We start from the raw sequence: 25,663 nt of genomic DNA, 5'->3' as shown, positions 1-25,663 counted from the left end.
AATGTAGCTTGAATGTAGAGGCCTCATAATGTACAGTACAGCAAGAGTTTCCAGGCTTTTTTGGCCACTGAGGATTTAAGTATCCTGTTAATCTTTTAATAGCTAGATATAATGAACTTCTTAATGTCATAAAGTATAATTTATATAACAATTTAATTAAAGAAATTAATGTATATTTATGCCACATGTATATCTGAGTTTGTCAGCTTACAATAAAAAATATAGCATGGTCTCATTAAAAAACACATTTTAGTTGATTATAAAGTTCATTATTGCTAGTTATTAACTATTTAAACATTATTTAGGTAAAAAAAGAAAAAGAAAAAAAAAACAATTCAGTCTGATTAAGGTGAAACGTTAACTTTTTTGTTCATGTGTATCATTTTATATGTACTACCTTTCATATCCAACAGAGGCGATGGTGTGTTTCCACAGGTAAAGCATTTTAAAATAGAGCCATAACCATTCCTCACTTGGTTTCCACCCCCCTCCTCTCTCCCTCTCTCCCTCTCTTCCTCTCGTCCTCCAGCTTTCATCTCTGTATCTGCAGTGGAAACTGTGTGGTATGGATATATTTGAACCATTAACATACCATAATCAGGTTAATAATTAAAATACATATTAAATCGAGGTACAGTGCAAAGCATAATTTGCTTAATTTTAGCTTCTTATGCAAATTATGACCTTGGTGGCATTCACAGTGCGTATACTTAAACATGTATAAATTATGATACTTTCAGAGATACGTTCAAATATGTCATAATTTCTTATCAGAAGTGTATTATACTCCTTGCTTTGCACATACAACTGCATGTAGCTCTCTCTCTCTCTCTCTCTCTCTCTGCTATTGATACTGCATTGTCAGAGTTTAGAAAATCACTTGCGTCAGAGCTCCTTTCTGGCTATATAAGCTGCACTGACTGCGGTAGGAGCAGCAGATCAGTGTTTCAGGGCTGATCGAGCTGACTGTGAGGCACAGAGCAGCTTGTCCTTGGAGCCATGAGTGCCGTTGGGTTTGACCCCTACTTCTCGCCCTCGTACAAGCGCTGGTATGTGGAGAGCAGCCCCCGGGTTTCTCAGCGTGGTCGGTCTCGCACCACTTTCTCCGCCCATACCCCTTCTCTCTCCTCGAGCCGCCTCCACTATGCCTCCCCCGGAAGGGCCTCCGCCGGACTGCTGCTGAGCGGCCCTGGCCGCTCCATGGACATGGACATCAGCCATGCCACCCAGATAAGCTCCGAATTCCGGACAGTGCGAACTCAAGAGAAGGATCAGCTGCAAGAGCTCAACGACCGCTTCGCTGGTTACATCGAGCGCGTCCATGAACTAGAGCAGCAGAACCGTGCTCTGGAGGCTCAGCTGCTCCTGCTGAGGCAGAGTCATGTGGAGCCTTCCCGCCTGAGGGGCCTGTACGAACAAGAGGTCCGCACACTGAGAGCCGCCGTCGAGGAGGCCCGCATGGAGATGCAGGCTGCGCTGAGCCACCGGGAGAGTATGGAAAATGCCTTCCGGAGTCTGCAGGCCAGGTATGAGGAAGAGGTGGTTGCCCGTGAGGACACCGAAGCCAGGCTTCTGGAGGCCCGCAAGGAGGCAGACGACGGCACTCTGGCTCAGGTGGAGCTGGGGAAGAAGGTTGATACATTGCTAAATGAGATGGCGTTCCTGAAGAAGGTACATGAGGGTGAGATCTCAGAGCTGCAGGCCAGTATTCAATATGGAGCCCAGTTCGCCATTGAGGCGGAGACCACGAAGCCCGATCTGTCCAGTGCCCTGCGCGACATCAGAGCACAGTACGAGAAGCTGGCAGCCAAGAACATACAGTCAGCTGAAGAATGGTTCCGTGGGAAGATGGGCCACCTGACAGAGAGCGTGGTGCACCACACTGATGCAGTGAGGAACTCCAAGGATGAAGTAGGAGAGTATCGCCGCCAACTTCAGTCATGTGTCCTTGAGATCGATGCCTGTAAAGGTCTGAATGAGTCTCTGGAGAAGCAGCTCAGGGAGGTGGAGGACAAGCAGAGTGCAGAGATTGCAGCCATGCAGGTTAGTTCTAGTAAGCACTATTTTGAGTCATTTAAGTTCTCAAACCATTATTTTGACGCCTATCCTTTCCTGCAGGATACAATCAGTGACCTTGAGGATGAGCTTCGAGCTACTAAAGGCGAAATGGCGAGATACCTTAGAGAATACCAGGATCTTCTCAATGTCAAGATGGCACTTGATATTGAGATAGCTGCTTACAGGTTGAACCACTAATATAAAGTCAGATTTTTAGATTAATGTGAATACTTCCAATTCGTCACATGATCATTTCTGTTTTTGCAGGAAGTTGCTTGAGGGGGAGGAGTCTCGCTTCAATGTGGGTGTGGGAGGATTGGTCGGTGCTTATTCTTCCGGTCCCGTTTACTCCCGACCCATGTTCTCACTGTCCACCTTGAGCTCTGGCGCCCCCTACCTGCTTGGATCTCGCCTTGTTAGTGCATCCCTCTCAGCCGATGAGGCCATCACATCCAGTCAAGCTCAAAAAGCTGCTGCCAGTCCTACCAAGGATGAAGAAGAGGAGAAAGAGGAAGAAGCGGAAGTAAAGGAAGAGGAGGCGGAAGAGAAGGAGGAAGAAGAAGAAACAAAGGAGGAAGCGGAAGGTAAGATTCAGATGCTGTTGTAGTAATTAAGAATAAAATACAAGATATTCATTACTAAATTACTGTTTTAAACAGGTGCTGAACAAGAAGAGGAAGCTGGAGCAGAGGAAGCTGTAGTAGAGGAAGAGGAAGATGGAGCTGAGAAAGAGGAAGCTGCAGCAGAGGAAGAGGAAGTTGCAGCGGAGGAAGAGGAAGCTGCAGCAGAGGAAGAGACTGAAGAAAAGAAAGATGTTAAAGGGGAAGAAGAGAAAGGAGATGAAAAAGAGGGAGGTGGGGAAGAGGGAAAGGAGGAAGAGGGAGAGAAAGGTGATGAGGAGGAAGTGGCTGCAGAGGAGGATACTGAAACAGAGAAAAGTGAGGAGAAAGCTGACACAAGTGTTGATAAGGCCAAGGAAGATACAGAGGCAGACAAGGAAGACACTAAAGTAGAAAAAGACAAGGTAGAGAAGGAAACTGAGAAGGAAAAAGTTGAGCCTAAGGCTGAAAAAGCCAAAGAGGAAGTCGAACCTGAACCAGTCAAAGAAAAAGCCAAGGAGAAAATTGAACCTGTACCTGAAGAGTCAAAGGATAAAGGCAAGGAAGAACCAGAGAAACCCAAAGCTAAGGAAAAGGCAGAGCCAGAAAAGCCTAAGGGAAAAGACGAAAGTGAGAAAGACAAGAGTGAGAAAAAGGAAAGTGTGAAGCAAGAAAAGGGAAAGGAGGAGACTGAGAAACCCAAGGGGAAGAAGTAATGAGTCAGATCTAAAACAGCACAAATAGTAGCCTGACCTGCTTCTCTACTTCACGCTGTAACTATCAATATGCCTTGACCAATGGAGCTCAGAGCATTGAAATCACATTCATCTGATGTCACTGAGATGATACATATCTGAGTGAATGTATGCTTGTGAAGTAGATTATATTTTGGAGTGAGGCATAATTCTTGCAATAGATTGTAATAAGTGAATCTTTGCTGCCAATGCAATAAAAACATGCTTCCTGATGATCAAAAAGATTTGCTGACTTTTTTCTTGACATAATTTGTGGTTGTAATCATTTTTAATAGTTTCCTTACTCATGTAGAAGTTCTCAAATATCTGCTTAGTTTAATGGATGCCTTTATATATTTAAAGCAAATCTGAAACTTTTAATATAAAAGGTATGAATCTGCAGCACTTTTAAGAGTTATAAAAAAGGTTGTGGATTTAATAAGAAAACAAATTATGCAGAATGCCTAAAGTGGAAAAAACTTCATGAATAGAACATTCCAGTGAGACATTTATTAAGAGATTTACTCATCATGAGTTCTTTAATAAAATAAAGTTCTTTGAAACGTTTTCAAAGGTACCTCTAAAAAAGTAAAACTTACTTTATATACAACCATTTCAAAGAGTGCTTTACAGAAAGCACATGTAAACATGCACATACATCAGGAGATAAAACTGACAGTATAAGAATAAAATAAGAGTACATAAAATTGTCAGATGGAAATCTGGGCCATGTTCCTAAAGACACCAAGTTCAATGTAAAATGTTGTTAATGTTACTGTTAGGGTATATCCTTTGAAAAGACTTTCCAGAATTGTATTTCTTAGTATACTAATAATGTATCTGTAACATAAGGTTGTGAATACACTGACATCACACAATTTTATCACAGTATTTAAAATCTTAAAAAAATGTCATACAGTCTACTAATTCATTTTCATATCAAAATAAAGAGATGTACGAACAACAGATAAACAAAATCATATTTTTATATTAAAAATTTCCCAAATTATATTTGATATTTATTAATGCACAATACTTTAGAATGGCTATATAAAAAGTGTTACATGTGATGTGGTAATGTACATGACCTTGATTTATAGTGTTACAAAGAGTCACAGAATCATATTTCTCGCCATATTTCTCGCTGAGCTCCTCCAGAAAATAATAAAGTAATCAACAAATCAACAAATATACCAATAATTCTCTCTCACTGTGTGAAAAAGTTAATCAAATAATTTAGTTAGCTGGCATGAGATCCATTGTGGCAGTCTTAACTTTTAATGGCACTTAGATTTCCTGACGTCCACACATATTGTAGTGAAAACTTTTGCATATGTTATAAAACATTTTCATGTATTTTTAGAATTTAACCAAATTAAGGGTTTTAACATTGTGAAGGGCTGCTGATGAATATCCCAAACCCAGAGGTGAAAACCATGTTCAAAAGTAGAATATTTCAATGCATCAAATAAGGAAAATGCTGCCAAACCTGTCCTTTACAGTTTTACATTTGCAACTCTTTATTAGTAAACCATTTAATATTTCAATTCAAGTTTATTTGTATAGCGCTTTTTACAAAACAAATCGTTACAAAGCAACTTTACAGAAAATTATGTTTCTACAATATTTAGTAGTAGCTAGTAGTTTGTGCACATTTGACAGGATTTTAGAAAAAATAAAAATAAAAATAAAAATAAATAAATAAAATAAAAAGAAAAAGAAAAATAGTACAAGACGTAGTCAGCTAGACGATGAACTATCAATATTATTAATTAAGTTATTATATGATTCAGTCACACATTTAGCAATAATTGTTAGTTCTGTTTGTTGATTCAGGGTTAGCATCATCTGAGGTCCTCTGAGGGTCAGGATCATCTTTTCTCAGGTGTTCTGGATCCAGACTGGAGCTTGTGTAAATCCTAGTTACCCGTGGCGAAACATAGAAACAAAATACAGACATCATTAGCATAGCTGCTGATCCAACAAAGTAAAATTAGTTTAACCCAAGCTAATGAATAAAAATGCACCTTTGAACAGATGCAACTACACTCACAATTAAAAAGATACATTATTCGAATGCTTGGCGAAAGAGATGTGTTTTTAATCTAGATTTAAACAGAGAGAGTGTGTCTGAACCCCGAACATTATCAGGAAGGCTATTCCAGAGTTTGGGAGCCAAATGTGAGAAAGCTCTACCTCCTTTAGAGGACTTCGCTATCCTAGGAACGACCAAAAGTCCAGCGTTTTGTGACCTTAGGGTGCGTGATGGGTTGTAACGTGGTAGAAGGCTAGTTAGGTACGCTGGAGCTAAACCATTTAGGGCCTTATAGGTAAGTAATGATAATTTGTAACTGATACGGAACTTAATAGGTAGCCAGTGCAGAGACTGTAAAATTGGGGTAATATGATCATATTTTCTTGACCTCGTAAGGACTCTAGCTGCTGCATTTTGGACTACCTGTAGCTTGTTTATTGACGAAGCAGGACAACCACCTAGAAATGCATTACAATAGTCCAGTCTAGAGGTCATAAATGCATGAACTAGCTTTTCTGCATCAGAAACAGATAACATGTTTCGTAGCTTGGCAATGTTTCTAAGATGGAAGAATGCAGTTTTTGTAACATTGGAAATAGTACATCCGTCTAGTTGCAGATTGTAATCTACAAGATTCTGTGTAGTGTTTTTTGGTCCAATAATTAGTATCTCTGTCTTATCCGAATTTAATTGGAGAAAATTATTTGTCATCCAATCTTTTACATTTTTAACACACTCTGTTAGCTTAGACAATTGGGAAGTTTCATCTGGTCTCGTTGAGATATATAGCTGAGTATCATCAGCATAACAGTGGAAGCTAATTCCGTATTTTCTAATAATATTACCAAGGGGCAACATGTATATTGAAAATAGAAGGGGACCTAGGACGGATCCTTGTGGCACTCCATATTTTACTGATGATAAATGAGATGACTCCCCATTTAAGTAAACAAAATGGTAGCGATCGGACAGGTAGGATCTAAACCATCTTAGAGCCTGCCCTTGAATACCTGTATAGTTTTGTAATCGATTTATGAGTATGTCATGATCTATGGTGTCGAATGCAGCACTAAGATCAAGTAAGACTAGAAATGAGATGCAGCCTTGGTCTGACGCAAGGAGCAGGTCATTTGTAATTTTAACAAGTGCAGTTTCTGTGCTATGGTGGGGCCTAAAACCTGACTGAAATTCTTCATACAGATCATTTTTATGTAGGAAGGTGCTCAATTGAGCAGACACAACTTTTTCTAAAATTTTAGACATAAATGGAAGATTTGAAATAGGCCTATAATTTGCCAGTACACTAGGATCTAGTTTTGGTTTCTTAATAAGAGGCTTGATAACCGCCAGCTTGAATGGTTTTGGGACGTGTCCTAAAGATAACGACGAGTTTATGATATTGAGAAGCGGTTCTTCGGCTACAGGTAACAGCTCTTTCAGTAATTTAGTGGGTACAGGATCTAATAAACATGTTGTTGGTTTAGATACAGTGATAAGTTTATTTAGCTCTTCCTGTCCTATGGTTGTAAAGCACTGCAGTTTATCTTTGGGTGCGATGGATGAAACTGAAGTGTTAGATGCTGTAGAATCTACATTCGCTATTGTATTTCTAATGTTATCTATTTTATCAGTGAAGAAATCCATAAAGTCATTACTATTTAACGTTGGTGGAATATTTGAATCAGGTGGCGTCTGGTAATTTGTTAACTTAGCCACTGTGCTAAATAAAAACCTTGGATTGTTTTGGTTATTTTCAATGAGTTTGTGGATATGCTCTGCCCTAGCAGTTTTTAGAGCCTGTCTATAGCTGGACATACTGTTTTTCCATGCAATCCTAAAAACTTCTAAGTTAGTTTTTCTCCATTTGCGTTCAAGACTACGAGTTACTTTCTTGAGAGAGTGAGTATTACTGTTATACCATGGTACAGTACGTTTTTCTCTAACTTTTTTCAATTTGATTGGGGCAACAGCTTCTAATGTATCAGAGAAAATAGTGCCCATGTTGTCAGTAATTTCGTCTAATTCATGTGTATTTTTGGGTACAAATAGCAGTTGAGATAGATCAGGCAGGTTATTTGCGAATCTTTCTTTGGTGGCTGGAACAATAGTTCTGCCCAGACGGTATCGCTGCGACATATAGTTAATATCAGTTATACGCAGCATGCACGATACAAGGAAATGGTCTGTAATATCATCACTTTGAGGTACAATATCTATAGCAGTAAGATCGATTCCATGCGATATAATTAAATCTAGTGTATGATTAAAACGATGAGTGGGCCCGGTGACATTTTGCTTGACTCCAAAGGAGTTTATTAGGTCAGTAAACGCAAGTCCTAATGTATCATTTGCATTATCAACGTGAATATTAAAATCTCCCATGATTAGCACCTTATCAACTGTAACTAGAAGGTCTGAGAGGAAATCTGCAAATTCTTTTAGGAATTCTGTATACGGCCCTGGTGGTCTATACACAGTAGCCAGAGCAAGAGATACATTTGATTTCTTTTGCATGTCTGACAGAGTAACATTTAGCAGAAGTATTTCAAAAGAGTTAAACCTGTATCCTGTTTTCTGGGTAACACGGAGAATATCACTATATATTGTTGCAACACCCCCGCCACGACCAGTCTGAAGGGGCTCATGTTTATAACAGTAGTTTGGTGGAGTAGACTCATTTAGACCAAAATAATCATTTGGTTTTAGCCAGGTTTCAGTCAAGCAGAGTAAATCAAAACTATTATCTGTGATCATTTCATTTACAATAACTGCTTTTGGTGTGAGTGATCTAATATTTATGAGCCCAAACTTTACAAATTGTTTTTGTTCATTTACTTTACATTTTTCTGGTTTAATTACGATAAGATTTTTTCTAGATCCTACATTATATTTATATTTTGACCTCACTATTCGGGGAACAGACACAGTCTTAATAGGTTTTACAGCGCAAGTACTTTTAGCATTTAAGCGGGTGGAACAAAACTCATCATAGTAGTTATTTGAGAATTGTCTTACTAGTCACATGGAGCGAAGTGTCCTGGAGATGTTGTCAGAGAGAAGCTCCGCTCCAATTCTGCTGGGGTGTAATACAAACCACAGCAGTACTGACAACTGCACCTAAATTACTAGTGAATCTGTATGTATTGCTGTGGTGCAACTTGCGCTGCACAAATAGTTCACAAAACATGAGATGCAGATTTGGAGTCATTTGTAGCAGTATCAGTGAATTATGCCATAGGCTGAATATATAAATAATTCTAAAAATGTTTATGAATAGACAGAAAAGGCAAAAATATCTGATTAATTCAGTTTTCTCACTTTTGTTTTTTTAAATTATGTATCATATTTAATGTAATGTTGTGCAAATAACAACACTGATCCCTTTAACAGTCCATTATGAAAGTTGCAGTGTTGTATATTTCTGATGGTGCACTCTCGGCCTGCAGCGCAGCAACATATTCATTTAATAGTATGGGCAATTTCTGTCATGTTGGCAGATGTTACAAAGCTGATTGAACACAACATTCAGTAAATATAATGTGCATATCGATGTAAATCATTTTAGGCAGATCTTTTTAAGTTTCTGACCTTGTAAAGAACTTAAATGTGATGAATCTCAATAACGAGATTTTTTTTAAATATATGTTTAAAACAAAATATATTACCTGTTTCATGAAGAGTCAGCAATACTGTCACATTTTAGTCACCTGACCAGTGCAACAGTTAAAGGAATTGTCTTGTGAGATGGCTGTTTTGTCTTCTACCAAGAGGAGTGATATCACTTTAAAATGTATTTTAGAAAAAAATAATTTCCGGAAACTAAAAAATAGGCATATAAATGACACTTTCGTCCATTGTTTTACATTATTCACATTTATATATATATATATATTGTTATATATATATATATATATATATATATATATATATATATATATTGTTTTCCATATAGGAAACCTCTCGAATTCCTAAGTATGCAAACATATAAACCACACCCACAAATAACATACATAAAAATCCATGCATAGCAATAAACACCAAACACCTGAGGAAAGAGACAAGACAAAGTAGATAGTGTGTTTTAATATGGTGTTTATTGAGCAAATGCTGCTGAGAAATTCATTCAGATGACCAAAGACATGGGACTGCAAACGGTAGCACCTCATTAACGGTAAGTAGTTGAATTCAAGTCAATCCTATGCATACTAGAATGTATGTGCGCATTGATGGGTTTATTTTCAAATGCACTCATCAGGTAAACATAACTGACAACCGTAAAAAGCATGTTTAAGGCTAAGAGTTTCTTAGTTGCTTTATGTACTGTGTGTATATGACCATGGGATATTTTCACCATCGTCTTCATCCTTTATTTTTTTATTACACTTTTGGCTCAGTTAGTATCCTCGCGATAATATTTATAAGGCTACTTTTGTCAGAACACGACTCTACATCCCTCGTTGCTCTAATTTAAAGTAAATGTCATTCCCCACCGCTCTGTGTGTATTTTATAATACGGTCATACATAGGGTGGTTATTTTTCTATCTCATAGAACAAGGAGTGCACTCCCCCTTTGAGCTGGCATGCAGATGCCACATTCAAGTGACCGCCCCCCTCCCCCAGGTATTGCATTTTGAACATAAGTGAAAGTGAGTCCCCGGCGTCCCGGACCACATATGCAGCAGAACCCATTTAAAGCTGTCGCTCAACATGCATTTTTTAGCTTGCCGCATCTTATGGCTTCTCTCTATGCTTGTTTTTGATTCAGTGTGGTTAATGTAATACATCTGTTGAGCTTTATGATTTATTCATTATGTTAGTTCTGTGTTGATTGCTTGATATGCTTCCTCCCGGTTCCTCTTCATTCAGTTATAGCTGGACTAGGTTCTAATCTGCTTCGGTGGCTTTCACTTCCTGCTTCTCCACGGTTTTGGAGACCACCTTCTCCTGGATGGTTTCCTCCACCTCCTCTCCTTTCTCAGTGACGGTAACCGTTTTTGTGACTTGCTTGACTCCACCTTCCCCTGTGGTGATGGTCTCCACTGTCTTGGTGATCACAACCCTCTGGCTGGATTCATCTTTGGTTGGGCTCTCGTCCACTCCGTTAGAGATCGCCTCCTTCTTATCAGACTCTTTCTTCTCGTCTTTCTTGCCCATGTCTCCGTTCACGGTGGCCTCCTTCTTTTTGTCTTCAGGCTCTTTTTCTGGTTCACTCTTTTTAGTGGCTTTCTCATCTGCTGGTTTTGGGGAATCTTCTTTAGTTTCTGTTTTCGGTGGCTCTGACTTCGGGGCCTCTTTCTTGGGTGGTTCTGCCTTAGGTTCTTCTTTCGTAGGACTCTCAGTCTTGGGGGCTTCCTTTTTTGGAGCCTCTGTCTTCGGTGGCTCCTTCGGGCTTTCGCTCTTTGGAGATTCTGGTTTAGCTGTCTCTGGCTTGGTTTCTGTCACAGCTACCTTCTCCTTTTCAGGTTTGGGCTCCTCCTTCTCCTCTTTTCCTTTCTTGTCTTCCTTTGTCGCTTCTGCTTCTACTTTCTTAGGCTGCTCCTTTGCTTCTGGTTCTTTTTCACCAGGGGATCCTTTGTCGCTACCTGCATCTGCCTCATCTTTCTCATCACCCTCTTCTTCTGCTTCTTCTTCTCCTCCGCTGGTCTGTTTCTCCTCTGCTTTCTCAGTCTCGGGAGAGGCCTTTGCCTCGGGTGCTTTAGTTTCCTCTGCTTCCTCCTCTGCATCATCCTCTTTCTTTTCCTCCTCACCCTCACCCTCACCCTCCTCTTCCTCTTCACCCTTCTCTTCCTCTTCATCACCCTTTCCTGCTTCTTCTTCTTCTGCTTCTTCACCTCCCTCTTTCTCTCCCTCCTCTTCATCCTCAGCAGGGGCTCCGGAGGCTACTTTGGCTTGGCTAGAGGCAACCACCTCCTCCTCCGCTTCTCCTTCCTCCTCTCCTTCACCTTCCTCTCCTTTCTCACCTTCCTCCTCACCACCTTCTTCATCCTTACCCTCCTCCTCTCCCTCCTCCTCTCCTTCTTCTTCTCCCTTGGCAGCGGACAACTCTTCTGCCATCTCAGCCAAAACCTCATCCATCTCAGACTTCTCATCCTCCACCCTGGTCTCCTCAATGATTTCCTCTACAAACTTGTGTTGCACTTTAAGCTTTGGAGGCTCTCTTTTGACCTTGGGGCCTTTGGTGACGGACTGGCGATATGGGAAAGTGCTAAAGTGGCTCTCCTCTCCTTCAAGAAGTTTTCTAAATAAAGAGAAAGGGCATCAAATTGCAATTTAGGTGATCATAAAGTGTATGTAAAGATCACATGTAGACTTTTCTCTGAAATATGTATGGCAACACAATTTGCATTTTGTTTTGCAATTTCATTTTTTTGCAGAAAATAATATGTATTCTCATATTTACATGAATAAATATTTAAACAATAATGTTTAAATGATTATTATTATTATAAATATGAAATATTTAAATACTAAGCAAAGTATAAAATCTCATAACAATACATTTGCTTATTTTTAATAGTAAATGATTTTATAACTAACTAAAAATAAAAGGTATTTACACCATACTTATATTCAAAATATTTCCCAATCTTACCTGTATGCAGCAATCTCTATATCTAGTGCCATTTTGACATTCAGGAGGTCCTGGTATTCACGAAGATGCCGTGCCATCTCCCATTTCGTACTCTTGAGTTCATTCTCCAGCTGGTGGATAGTTTCCTAGTGCACCAGACACAATATTGTGTTTAGTTTAAAGTTAAGTTTGGTTTAGTCAAATAAATCTGTTGCTAAAGACAGAAAGAAACTGTCTAATTCTCAAGATAATAATTTGTGTGTGTGTGTGTGTGTGTGTGTGTGTGTTCCTGGAATGCTTCAAGGAACTTTCTGTGTATATGATCCTACTTAATTTCTAATTCACAGTATTACTATATGGCTTCAAGGGCAACCACTAGGTGCATTCAGTCTTAGTGTATGAGGTGATTCCAGGACACAGCCAATGAGCGAACCCTGCCTCTGCTTTGACTCAGCAAAGAGCGGGGAGAGACTGCATTGTGGGTGTCCACCTCTCCTTAACCCTTTCAGACTACATTCCACTGCACCTATGATGTAATGAAGCATCATATGCAAATCCTCTTGTGGATGACCAGTCGGTTTAGTGAGCTCAGAAGAGAAAGCATTACACAGGCATGCAGACTTCACTGTGCCTTGATTTCATTATTGATGATAGCAGCAGCACATTTTAAAAGCAAATTGATTTATGATGCACCACAGTACAACTGCAGCAAGGCTTCAACTATTGTTCACCATTATATTCAGAGTAGTGGTCTAACAATATGAGTTTCCAGTGGCAACTGAGGAACATTATTTTATTAAAACTATACAAAACTTCACACATATTTTTGTTTTTCAACTTTAAAGCACTTTTTAAAATGCATGATCAGTCTTGGGAAAATTCCTTGTTGTTTAAATTTGACCCTATACTTATTGTTTAGAGCATGCGATTATGTACCTGAAGGCTGGATAGGTCATTGTTGTGTCGGTCCTCTATGTCGTTCAGCTGCCTCTCCAGAGACTCTTTGGTTCCTCGGACAGACTCCAACTCGATGGTTTTGGACTGTAACTGACGGCGATAGTCTGCGATCTCGTCCCGTGCAGATTTGACGGCACTTTTATTTTGCTCGGCGGCCTCCGTGAGTTTGGAGTAGCGGCACATGAACCAGTCTTCCACCTGCTGGAGGTTTTGCGTCGAGTGGCCCTCCAGCTGCGAGCGAATCTCCCTCAGCGCTTCGGTGATATCCGCCTTCTGGTAGTCCCTCTTCTCCACGGTGATCTGCGACGCTTGCACCTGAGCCAACAGATCGCTGATCTCCTCTTGGTGGTTGTTGCGGATAAACGCGATCTCGTCCTGCAGGGACTGCACTTTCTTCTCCAGCTCGGCTTTGGCGAGTGCTGAGTCACCCATGTCCTTCTTCAGGGCACGGACTATCGCCTCAGTCTCTTCCCTGATGCGCGCTTCCTCGTCGAAGCGGTCCCTGAGGCGCTGGATGTCTTCGTCGATGTGCTCGGTGTCCAGTTGGATCTGCGCCTTCTCGTGGTGGATCTGCTCCAGCGTAGAGCGCAACTCCTGCAGCTCTTGGTCGTAAAGTTCGCCCAGCTGAGACTGCGACACCTGCTTCTGCCGCAGTGCCTGGATCTCCGCCTCGATCTGCTTGTTCTGCTGCTCCAGAAAGTGCACCTTGTCGATGTAGCCGGCAAAGCGGTCGTTGAGTCCCTGGAGTTGCTCCTTCTCGTTGGAGCGCTTGTAGTCTCCATTGAGGATGGAGGTCTGGGTGTAATCGAGGTTGTCGGTGGAGCTCAGAACTGTTGAGCCGTAAGCTCGCGCCACCGGGACGTTGAAGGTCCTCTTGTAGGAAGAAGAGCTGGGGCTTGCCCGCGACCAGGTCTGGGAGCGAAACCCGCTGGAGGGGCTCGAGTAGCTGGTTCTGGTGTCCATCACCCTCCGGTAAGGGCTTCCTATAGTGTCTAACGGATAACTCATCCGGACGGACAGTGTGTGAACGTGCAGGTGAACAGAAGAGTGAGGTAAAGTAGTGTATGGGAGCAGGGTGTGTGGCTCTCTCGGCGCTGGATAGACGCTCTACCTCACTTTATATACTCGACGCGCTGTTGCGAAAAAGCTCAGGCTTGTTTTGACTGGACCATTGATCCGACGATGTGGGAGGGTCCTGTTTGCTACACTTATCTTCATCCAGTGTTTCACCTTCCTGGTCATACATATAGGGCTTGGGAGGCTATCTAGTGTGCTGGACACCAAAAAGTTTGTGTTGTATTTTTGGTGTTTAATCTAAGTGATACATAATAAGTAGGCCTACTTATGTTTGATCAGTTATCAAATGTTTATGGTTATGTGCATTGGTACTCTGGACAGAGTCTTAGCGTGCAGCCCAATCACTGTCTGAGCGACTACAGTCAGCACCAAGGACAGCGGCCCGTATCAGATACATTCAAGGGCGTTTAGCTGGACTGTAGTGTGCTAATTATTCTACGCAATGACGCTATTTGCTTTTTAAAAAAGTGTCATTTCTAAATATGTTAAATTAAATGATACTTAAAGTTAGAAATAATTGAGCAGGCGTTTGTTTTTCAATGTGCCTTGCAATATAAAAATTTAGGTGTCTGTAGACATATTTAATTAAATGTTTGCTAAGATGCCATGCTATTCTTGAAAGTTGTGTTAAAAATTAGTAAATTAGTAAGTTATATAGTAAGTTAACAGACTACAAAATCAAAAAAGCAAAAATAAATATATTATATTATATTAATTTATTTATTTGTTCATAGCATATTTCTTACAGTGATATATTTTCAAATGGACAATGTCATGCATTTATAATTATGTATTGCCAACATTATGTCTTAAAACTTAAGATCATTCAAATAATTCAGCAATATTTTTTTTTTGTAATCATACATAATTGTATTATCTTTATTGAATGAGTTTTAAAGTATAGGAATTCCAAGTACATTCTGTAGCACTGCTCTGGTCTGCTGCACAACATTATTTGCTCTTAAATTCTAACTTTGGCTTTTTTTGCTGAATGATGAATTAACTTTTCTATTAACCACAATCCTGCCTTTTCAGAATAGACAAAATGTTAATGTCATGTTGGACTGTCAGATAGTGCTGACTGCCTCTAAAAGAACACCTGCTATGCATAGAAAGCACTCTACTTCTTACCTTTATTTGCTTGACATGGCCAGGTTTTGAATATATACAGTATATGATAATCTAAAGGACATATGACAAATCTTCTTATATGATCTCCCTATTTATGAAACCTGAACAAATAGAGAAGGATTGCTGTAAACGGGCTCAAAATATTCAAAACAAATATCAAGAATGCACAATCCTTTTCAAAAATATTTTAAAGTTTTAGTATTATTGTTTTTTATCTGAGTTTTTATTTTTAAGATGCTCATAAGTAAAAGTGTTGAGATGGCAATTGATTGATCCAGAACTGCAACTGCTGTAGATTATTCAACCATTTGGATCTGTGCAGTGAAAGTCATTCTGACCTTAAACAGACATCTAGCATTAGCAACTGTTAATTTCCAGCATTTCCCATCGCTCAGCACAGAGTTTAATCATATCACCAAGAATTCAAAATGATTCATCGCAATGTTCCAAGCCAATCTTATTGAACAATAAATTTTTCCCTCTGAGTGGACTGAAATGAGATATTTTCATTTAATTATAGGACTTTTTCTATTTGCTTTGTCATTGCATTATAGCTGAGCATTAATGTGATGCCAGATTTAGCCTGCGTGCAATCATTAAAAGCAGCAGCAGAAGAACTCAGTGAACTTATGTCTCTATCATCCAGTCCCATGTAAAGACCATCCCTTAAAAATGTGCAAATCATCCTTGAGGAGCCGGGTTTCTGTCACTCAAGGTGCTTTTGTGGCCATGCAGAGGAGTGCAGTTTAAAATTCAATGCAGGCCACCAGTAATGCTGCAGAGCACGCCCTTACAGTACCAGCCTACTGTGATGCATTATTGGAGATCCAGCTATAATGTGACTACATTACGGGCAGTGAACTCCGAATCAGTATGACAGCAATGAGGCACGTACACAGGGACAAAAGCCTGTGATTTATTAATAAACAATGCTTGAGGGAGGTATGCGGTGCATTAGTGGAGTGAGATGAACAGAAATGTTAACGTAAGGGATCAAATGGGACCTTTTTGTGTGAATATGTTTGGGTTGCAAGATAAGCTTTGGTGCAAATGCAGAGTAGCGGTGCATGAAATAGAGTGGATGCTGATTTAAATCTCTTGAGGATACTGTTGTTAAATCAGCCCTGAAGGGACTCTTTTGCTCGGTTCCTTCCCCCTGACGAGACCGGATGACTCAGCAGTAATCTGTAGACAATGTGACAAGTGCTTTATATCTGAAAGCATTTGGAAATACACTGATTTGCGTAATTCACGACTCATTCAAGGTCCCACCTAAAATCAGATTAACATTTTCCATTCCTTGCCCTTTCAATGTGTTTTTCTGCCTGCCATATTTAATTCATGAAAGTTAGAGAAAGGGTTAATGTGTGTGTGTGTTGGCACTGAAAGTATGTGTAAGCAATAGAGAGACCCCTGCTGGTGTCTTTTTATCTGTGATTTATGGCCGTATTCTCAACAGCCCCCTGAGGTGGTTAGGAGAACGAAGACGTTGGGAGTCAGCATATCGATGTGGAAGCAGAAAGCTGCATCATATGAGCAGAGAGCGTTAACGATCTGTGTCATGGACAAAATACAATCCTCATTAGACACACCTTTAACATCATGTGTATATACTCATGCAGTCGATGCACATGGAAGTTGGTGAAACAAAAATGTGCTTCAGCATCATACAGGGTCATGTCTCATAGGCCAAGATGTGTATTTATTAAGAGTATAGGACTGATGCTATAAATTTAAAGAAACAGTTCACCAGTAGGCAAATTTTTTCTGTAAAAAACATTGCAAAGATCATTTTAAAACACCCATTCTATTTAACAACAGCTGTCAAGCCTTATAAAAGCAACACACACACACACACACACATATTTTTAATACTTTTTCTATAAACATTTCCATACATTCATCCGTCCCCTGATGAATTATGAATCATATTTATCTTATGAAGCCATATGACAGCTTTGTGTGATGTCACAAAAGTTTCTCTGCCCTGGTCTCCCTGATCAAACCTGATTTAAAGGGATAGCTCTCCCAAAAGTGAAAATTCTGTCATTAATCACTCACCTTCATGTCATTCCAACCCCATAAAAAAAAATTCATCTTCGGAACATAAATCAAGATATTTTAGATAAAATCCGAGAGCTCTCTGAGCCTGCATGGACAGCAACGGACCTACCACATTCAAGGCCCAGTAAGGACATTGTTAAAACAGTCCATGTGTCATCAGTGGTTCAACCTTAAGTACATGAAGCCACAACAATACTTCTTGTGCACAATGAAAACAAAAAGAATGACTTTATTCAACAATTATTCTCTTTCAGGTCAGTCTCTGCCACCATTCACAAGAGATGCAGAGAATGATACAGAAGATAAGAATAGCTGAATAAAGTTTTCTTTGCACACAAAAGTATTATCTTTGCTCCAAAACTTTAGGGCTGAATCACTGATGTCACGTATGTGACCCTGGACCACCAAACCAGACATAGGGGCCATCTGAATAAGCGGAATAAACAAGCTTTCCATTGATGTATGGTTTGTTAGGATAGGGCAATATTTGGCTGAGATACAACTATTTGAATATCTTTAATCTGAGAGTGCAAAAAAATCTAAATATTTATTCACCTTTAAAGCTATCCAAATTAAGTAGTAGTTGTATTGCTGTCTACGAAGGGTCAGAAAACACTCAGATTTTATCAACATTTCTTAATCTGTGCTCCAAAGATGAACAAAATTCTTATGTATGAGGGTGCGTAATTAATGACAGAATTGTCATTTTTTGGTGAACTATCCCTTTAACTCATCAGCTAAGCAGCAGAAACTCCTTTGTGAGATAAAGAAGACATCCAAATATTTTTGGATAAGTTACATTTCAGTCTGTTCCTTACGTAAAACTATCATATAGCTTAAGATGACTTTTTTTTTGTTGTGTGCGGTCAGTGTCATTATATTGATTATATATTTATTCTCCTTTTGCGTTCCACTTTGTGGAAACAGTGCATTTTTTCAGGGTTCTAGAAACTAAAAAAGTAGCATACAGGTTTGAAATAACATAAGGGTGAGCAAATGAAGAAAGACTTCATTGATAGGTGAACTATGCCTTTAAACAGAGCAGACAAAGGTGGCAAGATTCTGACAGCCATTATTATCACCCCATCCTGGAACATCAGCTCAATTTTCTCTCTCTCTTCCACTCACTCGCTTTATCTTGCACTTGGGTGTCACAAAGCCAAACAGATTTGTTAGATCTGAATGCTTGCTCAAACTTCCCAGGAGAGGGCTTTTTATTGGACTAAAATGATGACAGGAGATACTGTGTGTTCATTTCGCTCACCCCAGGAGCTTGAAGGACTAGTTGCAGTTTTCTTCAGAGCTATTGAATGCACTCCCTGACCCCATGCCTGTAATGGATGAGTAGCACAAATTACATTTGAAACCAAATACCAAAGCAGAGGAGTAGAGGTTAGGTTGTGGTTTTATATTAGGGTTGCCAGATCTCACATAGTCTGTAGGCTAGAGTCACATCTCCCTCACGGGCATCATCAGGTTAGAGGATGTGATGTGATGATGTCATATAGAGAGAGGGAGGGTGTGTGTGTGTGTTCGGGGGTGGGGTGTGTGTGTGGGTGCATATGGATAGAAAAGGGAGGGGTTGCCCAGTTTACGCAGTTTATCTGCAATGCATCAGCAGCTTCCTCTTGCCTTTTCCTTCTTCCCTTCCTTTCTTTCTGATTATCACACTTTAGGTATTGCTGATGCAATATATGCCAGTCTCACGATTAATCTTTTCCTAGAAATTAGGCATATTTCTGTTACATTTGCAGATCAGAAGGAGTTGGGCAGTTTATTTGTGTCCCAAAGTAAGCTTGCTCTGTGGGTGGACCCCTCCGTCATGTGACCTAACTAACAATCCAAACTTGAGTCCTTCATCAGGTGAGAGCGTTCGAGGAGTGTCATCGCATCACTGATGTCTGTGTCGACAAATTGTCCCTCTCAGGGGACAGGAAAGGAGACCGTTTACCCTTCATAGATTAGATTAGCAAACAAAAGATGACTTTCAGCAGAAAAGGACCGGGATGCATGTATGTGTGCACACAAATGCACTTGTATGGACTCTCGCTGTCTTATCCCTGATATATGCAACTCTCTAAATGATGCTGTAACTAAACTGTCTTTGATTGCACCTCTCTAAATAGTTGTCTCCACATGACTGCAGTTTCAGTGGCTAAACACGTGCACTGATCAGTCATCATGTCATAAGACTGTGAAAGGCTTGCTTTACTTTTTGATGAAATGACTTTATCCAGCAGACTAAAACAAATGATAGCAATAAAGCATTGATAAATGGGAGAGAGAAAGTCTGTGACATAAAAAATTCTCTGTGCACTGAGATGTCTTGCCTTATAATCATATTCTGTCACACATGCTGGATTTGGGCCCATTGTGTGTGTTGTGTAGTTATTCCTACTTGGATTCCTACTGTGAGCCATTTCTTTTGGGTATTTTATTATGCAGTCTTTAGTTCTCTGTACTATAAATATAGATCTGAAAGATGGATTTGTTTCATCATTTGCTTTGTAGTTTTGCTGGAAAGTCTCTGCTTTCTGTCTTGCAAATTCATTTAAATATTATTTCTATTTTCAAATCAACATTTAATTTATTTATTAATTTATTTGGAAATATGTCTCTTCAAGGTTTCATTTATTTGATCAAAAATAGAAAAATAGTAATATTGTGAAATATTTAACAATACTACTCTTATTAGTATTGTTATTAAATTCTAAACATGTTTTTTTATTGTTTTAATGTTTTATACTGAAATTTGTTCATATCGCAAAGCTGAATTTGCAGCAGTCAGTACTACAGTCTTCTGTGTCAAATGATCCTTCAGAAACTATTCTAATATGCTGATTTGCTTTTTGATGATTAAAAAGTAAAAAAAAAAAAAAAAAAAACAGCATTTATTTAAAAAAAAAAAAAAAAAAAAAATATATATATATATATATATATATATATATATATATATATATATATATATATATATATATATATATGCCATGTCTTTATTTATTTTGCATCAAATAACCCATGCAACTAGAGAAGGTCCACTGATAGCAGGTGCTTCACCTGTTTGTCAGAGATGCAGACCCTGCCAGGATCAAGTTCAATACACTTGTTAACAAAAAAACACTGTCCTAGAAATGCCTAAAAACTCAACTCGCCCACACCCACAGTCACCTCTTACATACCAAATTGCCTGTACAGCTAATAAGATTAATAATTAATTACACTAAGAAAATGGATCTACGATTTATTATATAATATAATTAATTTAATGTTAATCTCTTTAAGAAACCACAAAGGAAGGCATAATAAAATAAGAAGTCTCTCTTGTTTTAAACAGCTGGAGGTCCAGTGACTCCACGGACAGTAAGCAGATTTAAATATATGTATGTGAGTCTAAAGCAGACGATCATCTATGCAATAAAACATTAGATAATCAATTCCTTATAGCAAATGCATATAAATTATTCCTAATACCACAATCATTTACGATGTTAGTAGTTATGGTGGGTGCTCCATACTTAATATATTGATAAAAGACTCCATATACTTCTCCTGTGCATTCTTGGACTTTGGCCTAAAATAATTGTTCTCGAATTCAATTATAAAATAATTAGTGCTGTCAAATGATTAATCGCAATTAATCGCATCCAAAAACAATTTTTTGTTTAGATAATATGTGTGTGTGTGTGTGTATTTATTATGAATATATAAAGACACACACATACAGCATATGTTTAGAAAATATTTACACATATTTACATATATTTATTATATACATTTATAAACGAACTTGGTGCAGAAAGCCTAGTTTTGCAATATATATATATATAAAAATATAAAAAGATTGCTCAAAATTATGGAGAAAAAAAACAAAACAAGTTTGCTAGGATTTAACTTAAGAAATAAAATAGTTCAAATATGGCTGTGAATCTAATTTTCTTGATAATTCTACAGTAGAGATTGTTTCAAAGTAGCTTCACAATAATAAACAGGAAAATAACAGTGTTAATATTGCCAAATTAATCAATTAGTATATAAAGCAGCTCTACAGAAAGCAGTATTGTCAGTTTAGTTCATTCAGTTCATTTCAGATTGAAACAGTGTGAGACTGTGAACAAATATCGACTCTTTTGGTGAATAGAGTCAAAAGATGTGAGCCACTACTAGGCCGAATCAGAATGTGTAGTAGTTTGGAAACCAAGCTGTCCTGTGGAGTTGTTTTTAGTCCTTTGTTGTTGATTCTCACTTAGCAGCATCTCTGAAGCACACTCTCAGAAAAATAGTACAAAAGCATTGTGGAATGTGGAAGAAATGTATGCGCAAGCAATCAAATTTGTATAAGCTGGGTTATATCATATTAAGGCATAATATTTAGTTATCTAATTTAGTGGCATTCATATAATGTCTAACATGTCCAAAAACTTTTTATGACCACTGTATGCTAGTTTATTGCATCATATTTATTGTTCACCCCATATACTATGCAGTTTTATGATGTCCTAGATTGTATTGAGCTGTGTTGCACTTTCTGTATGTATTATATTTTGCTGTGCTGTACCATCCTGTGCTTAACTCTGCTGTGCTGACCCGTCTTGTAATTGTTATAAATGTGGCATCATTGTCTCATACAAAAGAAATACAAAATCTGTCACTGAGACAGCACCCTTTCAAAAGGCACAGATTTGTGCCTTATTTATTCTTAAAAGATGCATATTAGCTTAAAGGCATCCAAAGCATACATATTAGTAACTAAATGGTACAAATGAGTACCTTTTACATCTCCTGTAGGTCTGTATATTTTTAGGCTCTTGTACAGGCCTGCCAGCAGCTTCTAACAGCACGTAACAGAACAGACAGTTCCACCACTTTCATCTCAGTAATTTGTTTTTGTCTTAGCCAGAGCAAATTAGATAATGAGTGTTTACACAGACTAGTTCAACATGCCAGGAGTTTCTTAAATGCACTTGGACTGTATTCCTCCTCTGCCTCTGTAGGAATTCAACTTTATTGTCTGACTCTATGACTTAAAAATGATGTCAGAATTCAAAACCTGCTCATATCCGTGCACAAAATATCATTTTGCAGTATTTCCTGAGGAGTAGGAGGGGTACACGTGTGAATTAGATCACTGCAGATACAGCTGAGGGTGGAGACATTGAATTTTCCATAGGGTGATGCCACTGGACAGGTACTGTATATTTACTTTCTCTGTCTCCTTTCTGCAGGCGCAGTATCTGATATTTAATCAAAAGCTGTAATGCAATGCTGTCTCACTTGCGGGGTGAGGGAGATATATGGATGTGATTAGTTTTATGGTAGCGAGTCACTGCAGCCCCAGAAACCTGGCCCTTAGTACCATGCAGCTTGAAGAACAAACAGAATCAGAGAAACATAATATGATTTAACACTGCAACAATGAACTGCAGATCAGCTTGAAAATAACTATTGATATAGATATACATTTAGGGGGTTCAAATATGGAAAATTAAATATTTTGAAAATTGTGGCTCTGACATTTTATTCTTTTAATCCGTTGTTTTTCACAAAATGTAGAGTAGCCTTTTATATATAGGGAATATACACTGATATATGATATATTATAGATCAGTGGAAATATTATATAATATGCTTCATATTGTATGAATATTTTTTATGGTATAATATTTGGTTAGCGTTACTCAAAAGATAAGACAAGTTAATTAAATACTGGCACGCTGTGAAGCAGCTCTGTGAACACAGTCACTCGACACATGTACATGCAAAGAAAAACCGCTTCAGACAAAAATGCACAAAATAATATAAAAATGCTCAATTTTTGGCATGTGATCTTATAAACACAGTCGTAAATAAGTCCTAAACAACTGTGAAGGGTTGGAAGAAAATCGGATGTGTGTCATGTGCATCAGATTTAAAGAGACAGCTCTGCTTTTAAAGGGGGGGTGAAATGCTCGTTTTCACTCAATATCCTGTTAATCTTGAGTACCTATAGAGTAGTACTGCATCCTTCATAACTCCAAAAAGTCTTTAGTTTTATTATATTCACAAGAGAAAGATAGTCTGAACCGATTTTTCCCGGAAAAAACCCGGAGTGGCTGGAGGCGTGACGTGTGGGCGGAGCTAAAGAATTACGAGCGCCAGTAGGCTTTTGCTTTGAGAGCATGTGGAAGCTGTGACATTACCGTGAGGAAAAAAAACTATCCAAAACAAACCATGGCTAACAGTCAGATTCAGCCGTTTATTTATGATCCAGAATCAGATCCCGAGGCTGAAACTGAACGAAAGCAGCAGCAGCAACGACTCGCTCCGAGCGGGGCTCGAACCCGGGTCTCCGGGAGGGGAGGGGGACGCACTAACAAGGAGGCAGAGATATTTGAAGCAGTTTTACTCACCGCCTGCGGTTCCAACACACGATCGTGACCCTTTTTCGTTGGGATTGCATCATCCTTAAGAAATAAACTAAGCAAATCCGGCGTCAAACTGGGCCTTGTTTGTAAAACAAGCATCTTCGAAATGCAGGGAACAAACAAAAACACTTGCACAACTCCGTTGATGCTCTGTAAAAAATAAACTCCATCCACTGGTCCTTTAATGCTGTTTTTTTTTTTTGGTAATCTGTGCAGGGTTGTCTTGCCCTGGCAACCAAAAACACACTCCTTTTGTGACATTTCGCGACGCTCTCGCTCTGATCAGTGAACATCTGTTGTGCTCTCAATGCTGTGCTCTACGGGAGCGTGCGCTCTTCCGGGAGAAGTGCCCTTTGGACCCATATAAGGAAATTCCGCTCCATCTAACGTCACACAGAGCCATACTCAAAAAAAACTTTCCGAAACTTGTGACAAACCGGAAGGAGTATTTTTGGAACAAAAATACTCCTTCAAACTTACAACTTAATTTTTGAAACTTTGTCCATGTTTAGCATGGGAATCCAACTCTTTAACAGTGTAAAAAAAACTCAGTATGCATGAAATAGCATTTCACCCCCCCTTTAAAGTGAAACCTGCTGCAGTCTGTGTCAATGAATGGCTTTCAATTATACTGTAATGTTGAATGGCTAGAATTGGGGGCAATATGCACATACACATCAGTAGAAGTGTTCTATTCTTTAATAAAGGAATGCACATATTTAATATATACCATCTTTGTCTTGTTTCTACATTCATTTGGAGAGTCAATGTAAATGTATTACAATATAAGTACATATGCGATTAATCACGATTAATTACAGCACTAATATGTACAAAATGTGATTATTGTTAAGTTTTTTATTGGTTTCCCAAATTAACATATTTATATAAGTGTATTGAATCCCCTGCATAGGGACCCTAAATCAGAGCCCAGCTAGCCAGGGTTTCTGTTGCTGTTGGCTCCGGACTGGGCCAGTCTGGGCCGGGGCAAATGTGCAGCATCTGCAGGCCTGCTAGCTGATATCCGATGTGAGATGAAGGTGTAATTGATAATGGTGCACTGCAGAGCAGCCTTACTTCCTGTGTGTACATCTGAGGTTGTTTTGTGTGTGTGTGTGTGTTTTTTTTTTTTTTGTGCTCTGTTACATTTAGCTACAGATAATGCTGCCCTCTGTTGGGCAGCGAGAACACAGGGGCACTAATAGTGCTGACTTGCAGACTTGAAAAATTCTGCTGAGACAGCTGCATAAGTAGAGAGCATCCTGGCTTCATCTCCGAAATTGTTTCTCAATACATAGCTGCATATTTCTCATAAGAGCCACAGCTATAGAGCTGTCCTTGGGCTATGAGATTATTGAGGTGACTTTGGGAAAATGCATGCTGTGTAAGAATGGACAGAGGGAGGAATGTTGCTTAGTGGAAAACATGTGAGAAACTGAGAGGACATGGGGGAGAGGGAGAAAAAGTAAAAGAAAGAATTAAAAAAGCATTGTTGTGTCGTTCCATCGGCTCTCTTTGATACTCAATATGGAGGTACAGCCTTTCTTCTTCTTTTTTTCTTTTTTCATTTTTTTTTAAATGATCCCAGTATAAATTCCTCATTCAGTAACATCAACAACACCAACATGTTATAACTGTAATAATTTCGTTTTTTTTTCAGTTATAGTAATAATAATAATAGCAATAATAACAAATTACCTTTTTTATTTCTTTTAACTGCATAAAAATTATTTGTATTTAAATATATTTATATCATTTAGTTATCCTCCATTGACTTGCTAATTGTTTTTTATTTCTGCAGCCCTCAATAATAGATAAAATTAAAACATGTAAAATATTTTCTGACCTTATGGTGTTAACTGGGATACATAATAAAAATAATAATATTTATAACGTTATATTTGTAATTATTTAGGTTTTTCAATAATAATAATAATAATAATAATAATAAAAATAATAATGACATTTAATAAGTGTAATAGTTTAGGTTTTTCAATAATAATTAATTACCTTATTTTCTATTTCTGATTGTGTA

At 38.6% G+C, this 25,663-nt stretch overlaps 3 protein-coding genes across 3 annotated transcripts in view; 2 read left to right on the top strand and 1 right to left on the bottom strand.

Moving 5' to 3' along the window:
* LOC127986179 (60S ribosomal protein L17) overlaps window positions 1–25,663 on the top strand; it is a 232,369-nt gene that overhangs the window by 198,484 nt on the left and 8,222 nt on the right. The gene's annotated exons all lie outside the window — the stretch shown is intronic.
* LOC127986173 (neurofilament light polypeptide-like) lies at window positions 942–3,634 on the top strand. Its single transcript, XM_052588426.1, has 4 exons — window positions 942–2,043; window positions 2,119–2,243; window positions 2,326–2,642; window positions 2,718–3,634. The coding sequence occupies exons 1-4, from the start codon at window positions 1,000–1,002 to the stop codon at window positions 3,371–3,373; spliced, it is 2,142 nt and encodes a 713-aa protein (XP_052444386.1). The 5' UTR covers window positions 942–999; the 3' UTR covers window positions 3,374–3,634.
* LOC127986169 (neurofilament medium polypeptide-like) lies at window positions 9,499–14,042 on the bottom strand. Its single transcript, XM_052588416.1, has 3 exons — window positions 12,935–14,042; window positions 12,020–12,144; window positions 9,499–11,665 (listed from the first exon to the last, which is right to left on the bottom strand). The coding sequence occupies exons 1-3, from the start codon at window positions 13,961–13,963 to the stop codon at window positions 10,312–10,314; spliced, it is 2,508 nt and encodes an 835-aa protein (XP_052444376.1). The 5' UTR covers window positions 13,964–14,042; the 3' UTR covers window positions 9,499–10,311.

The sequence above is a fragment of the Carassius gibelio genome, chromosome B21 (assembly GCF_023724105.1).
Source record: "Carassius gibelio isolate Cgi1373 ecotype wild population from Czech Republic chromosome B21, carGib1.2-hapl.c, whole genome shotgun sequence".
NCBI lineage: Eukaryota > Metazoa > Chordata > Actinopteri > Cypriniformes > Cyprinidae > Carassius > Carassius gibelio.
The sequence above is the reverse complement of the archived record's forward strand: the minus strand, read 5'-3'. Positions and strand labels throughout refer to the sequence as shown.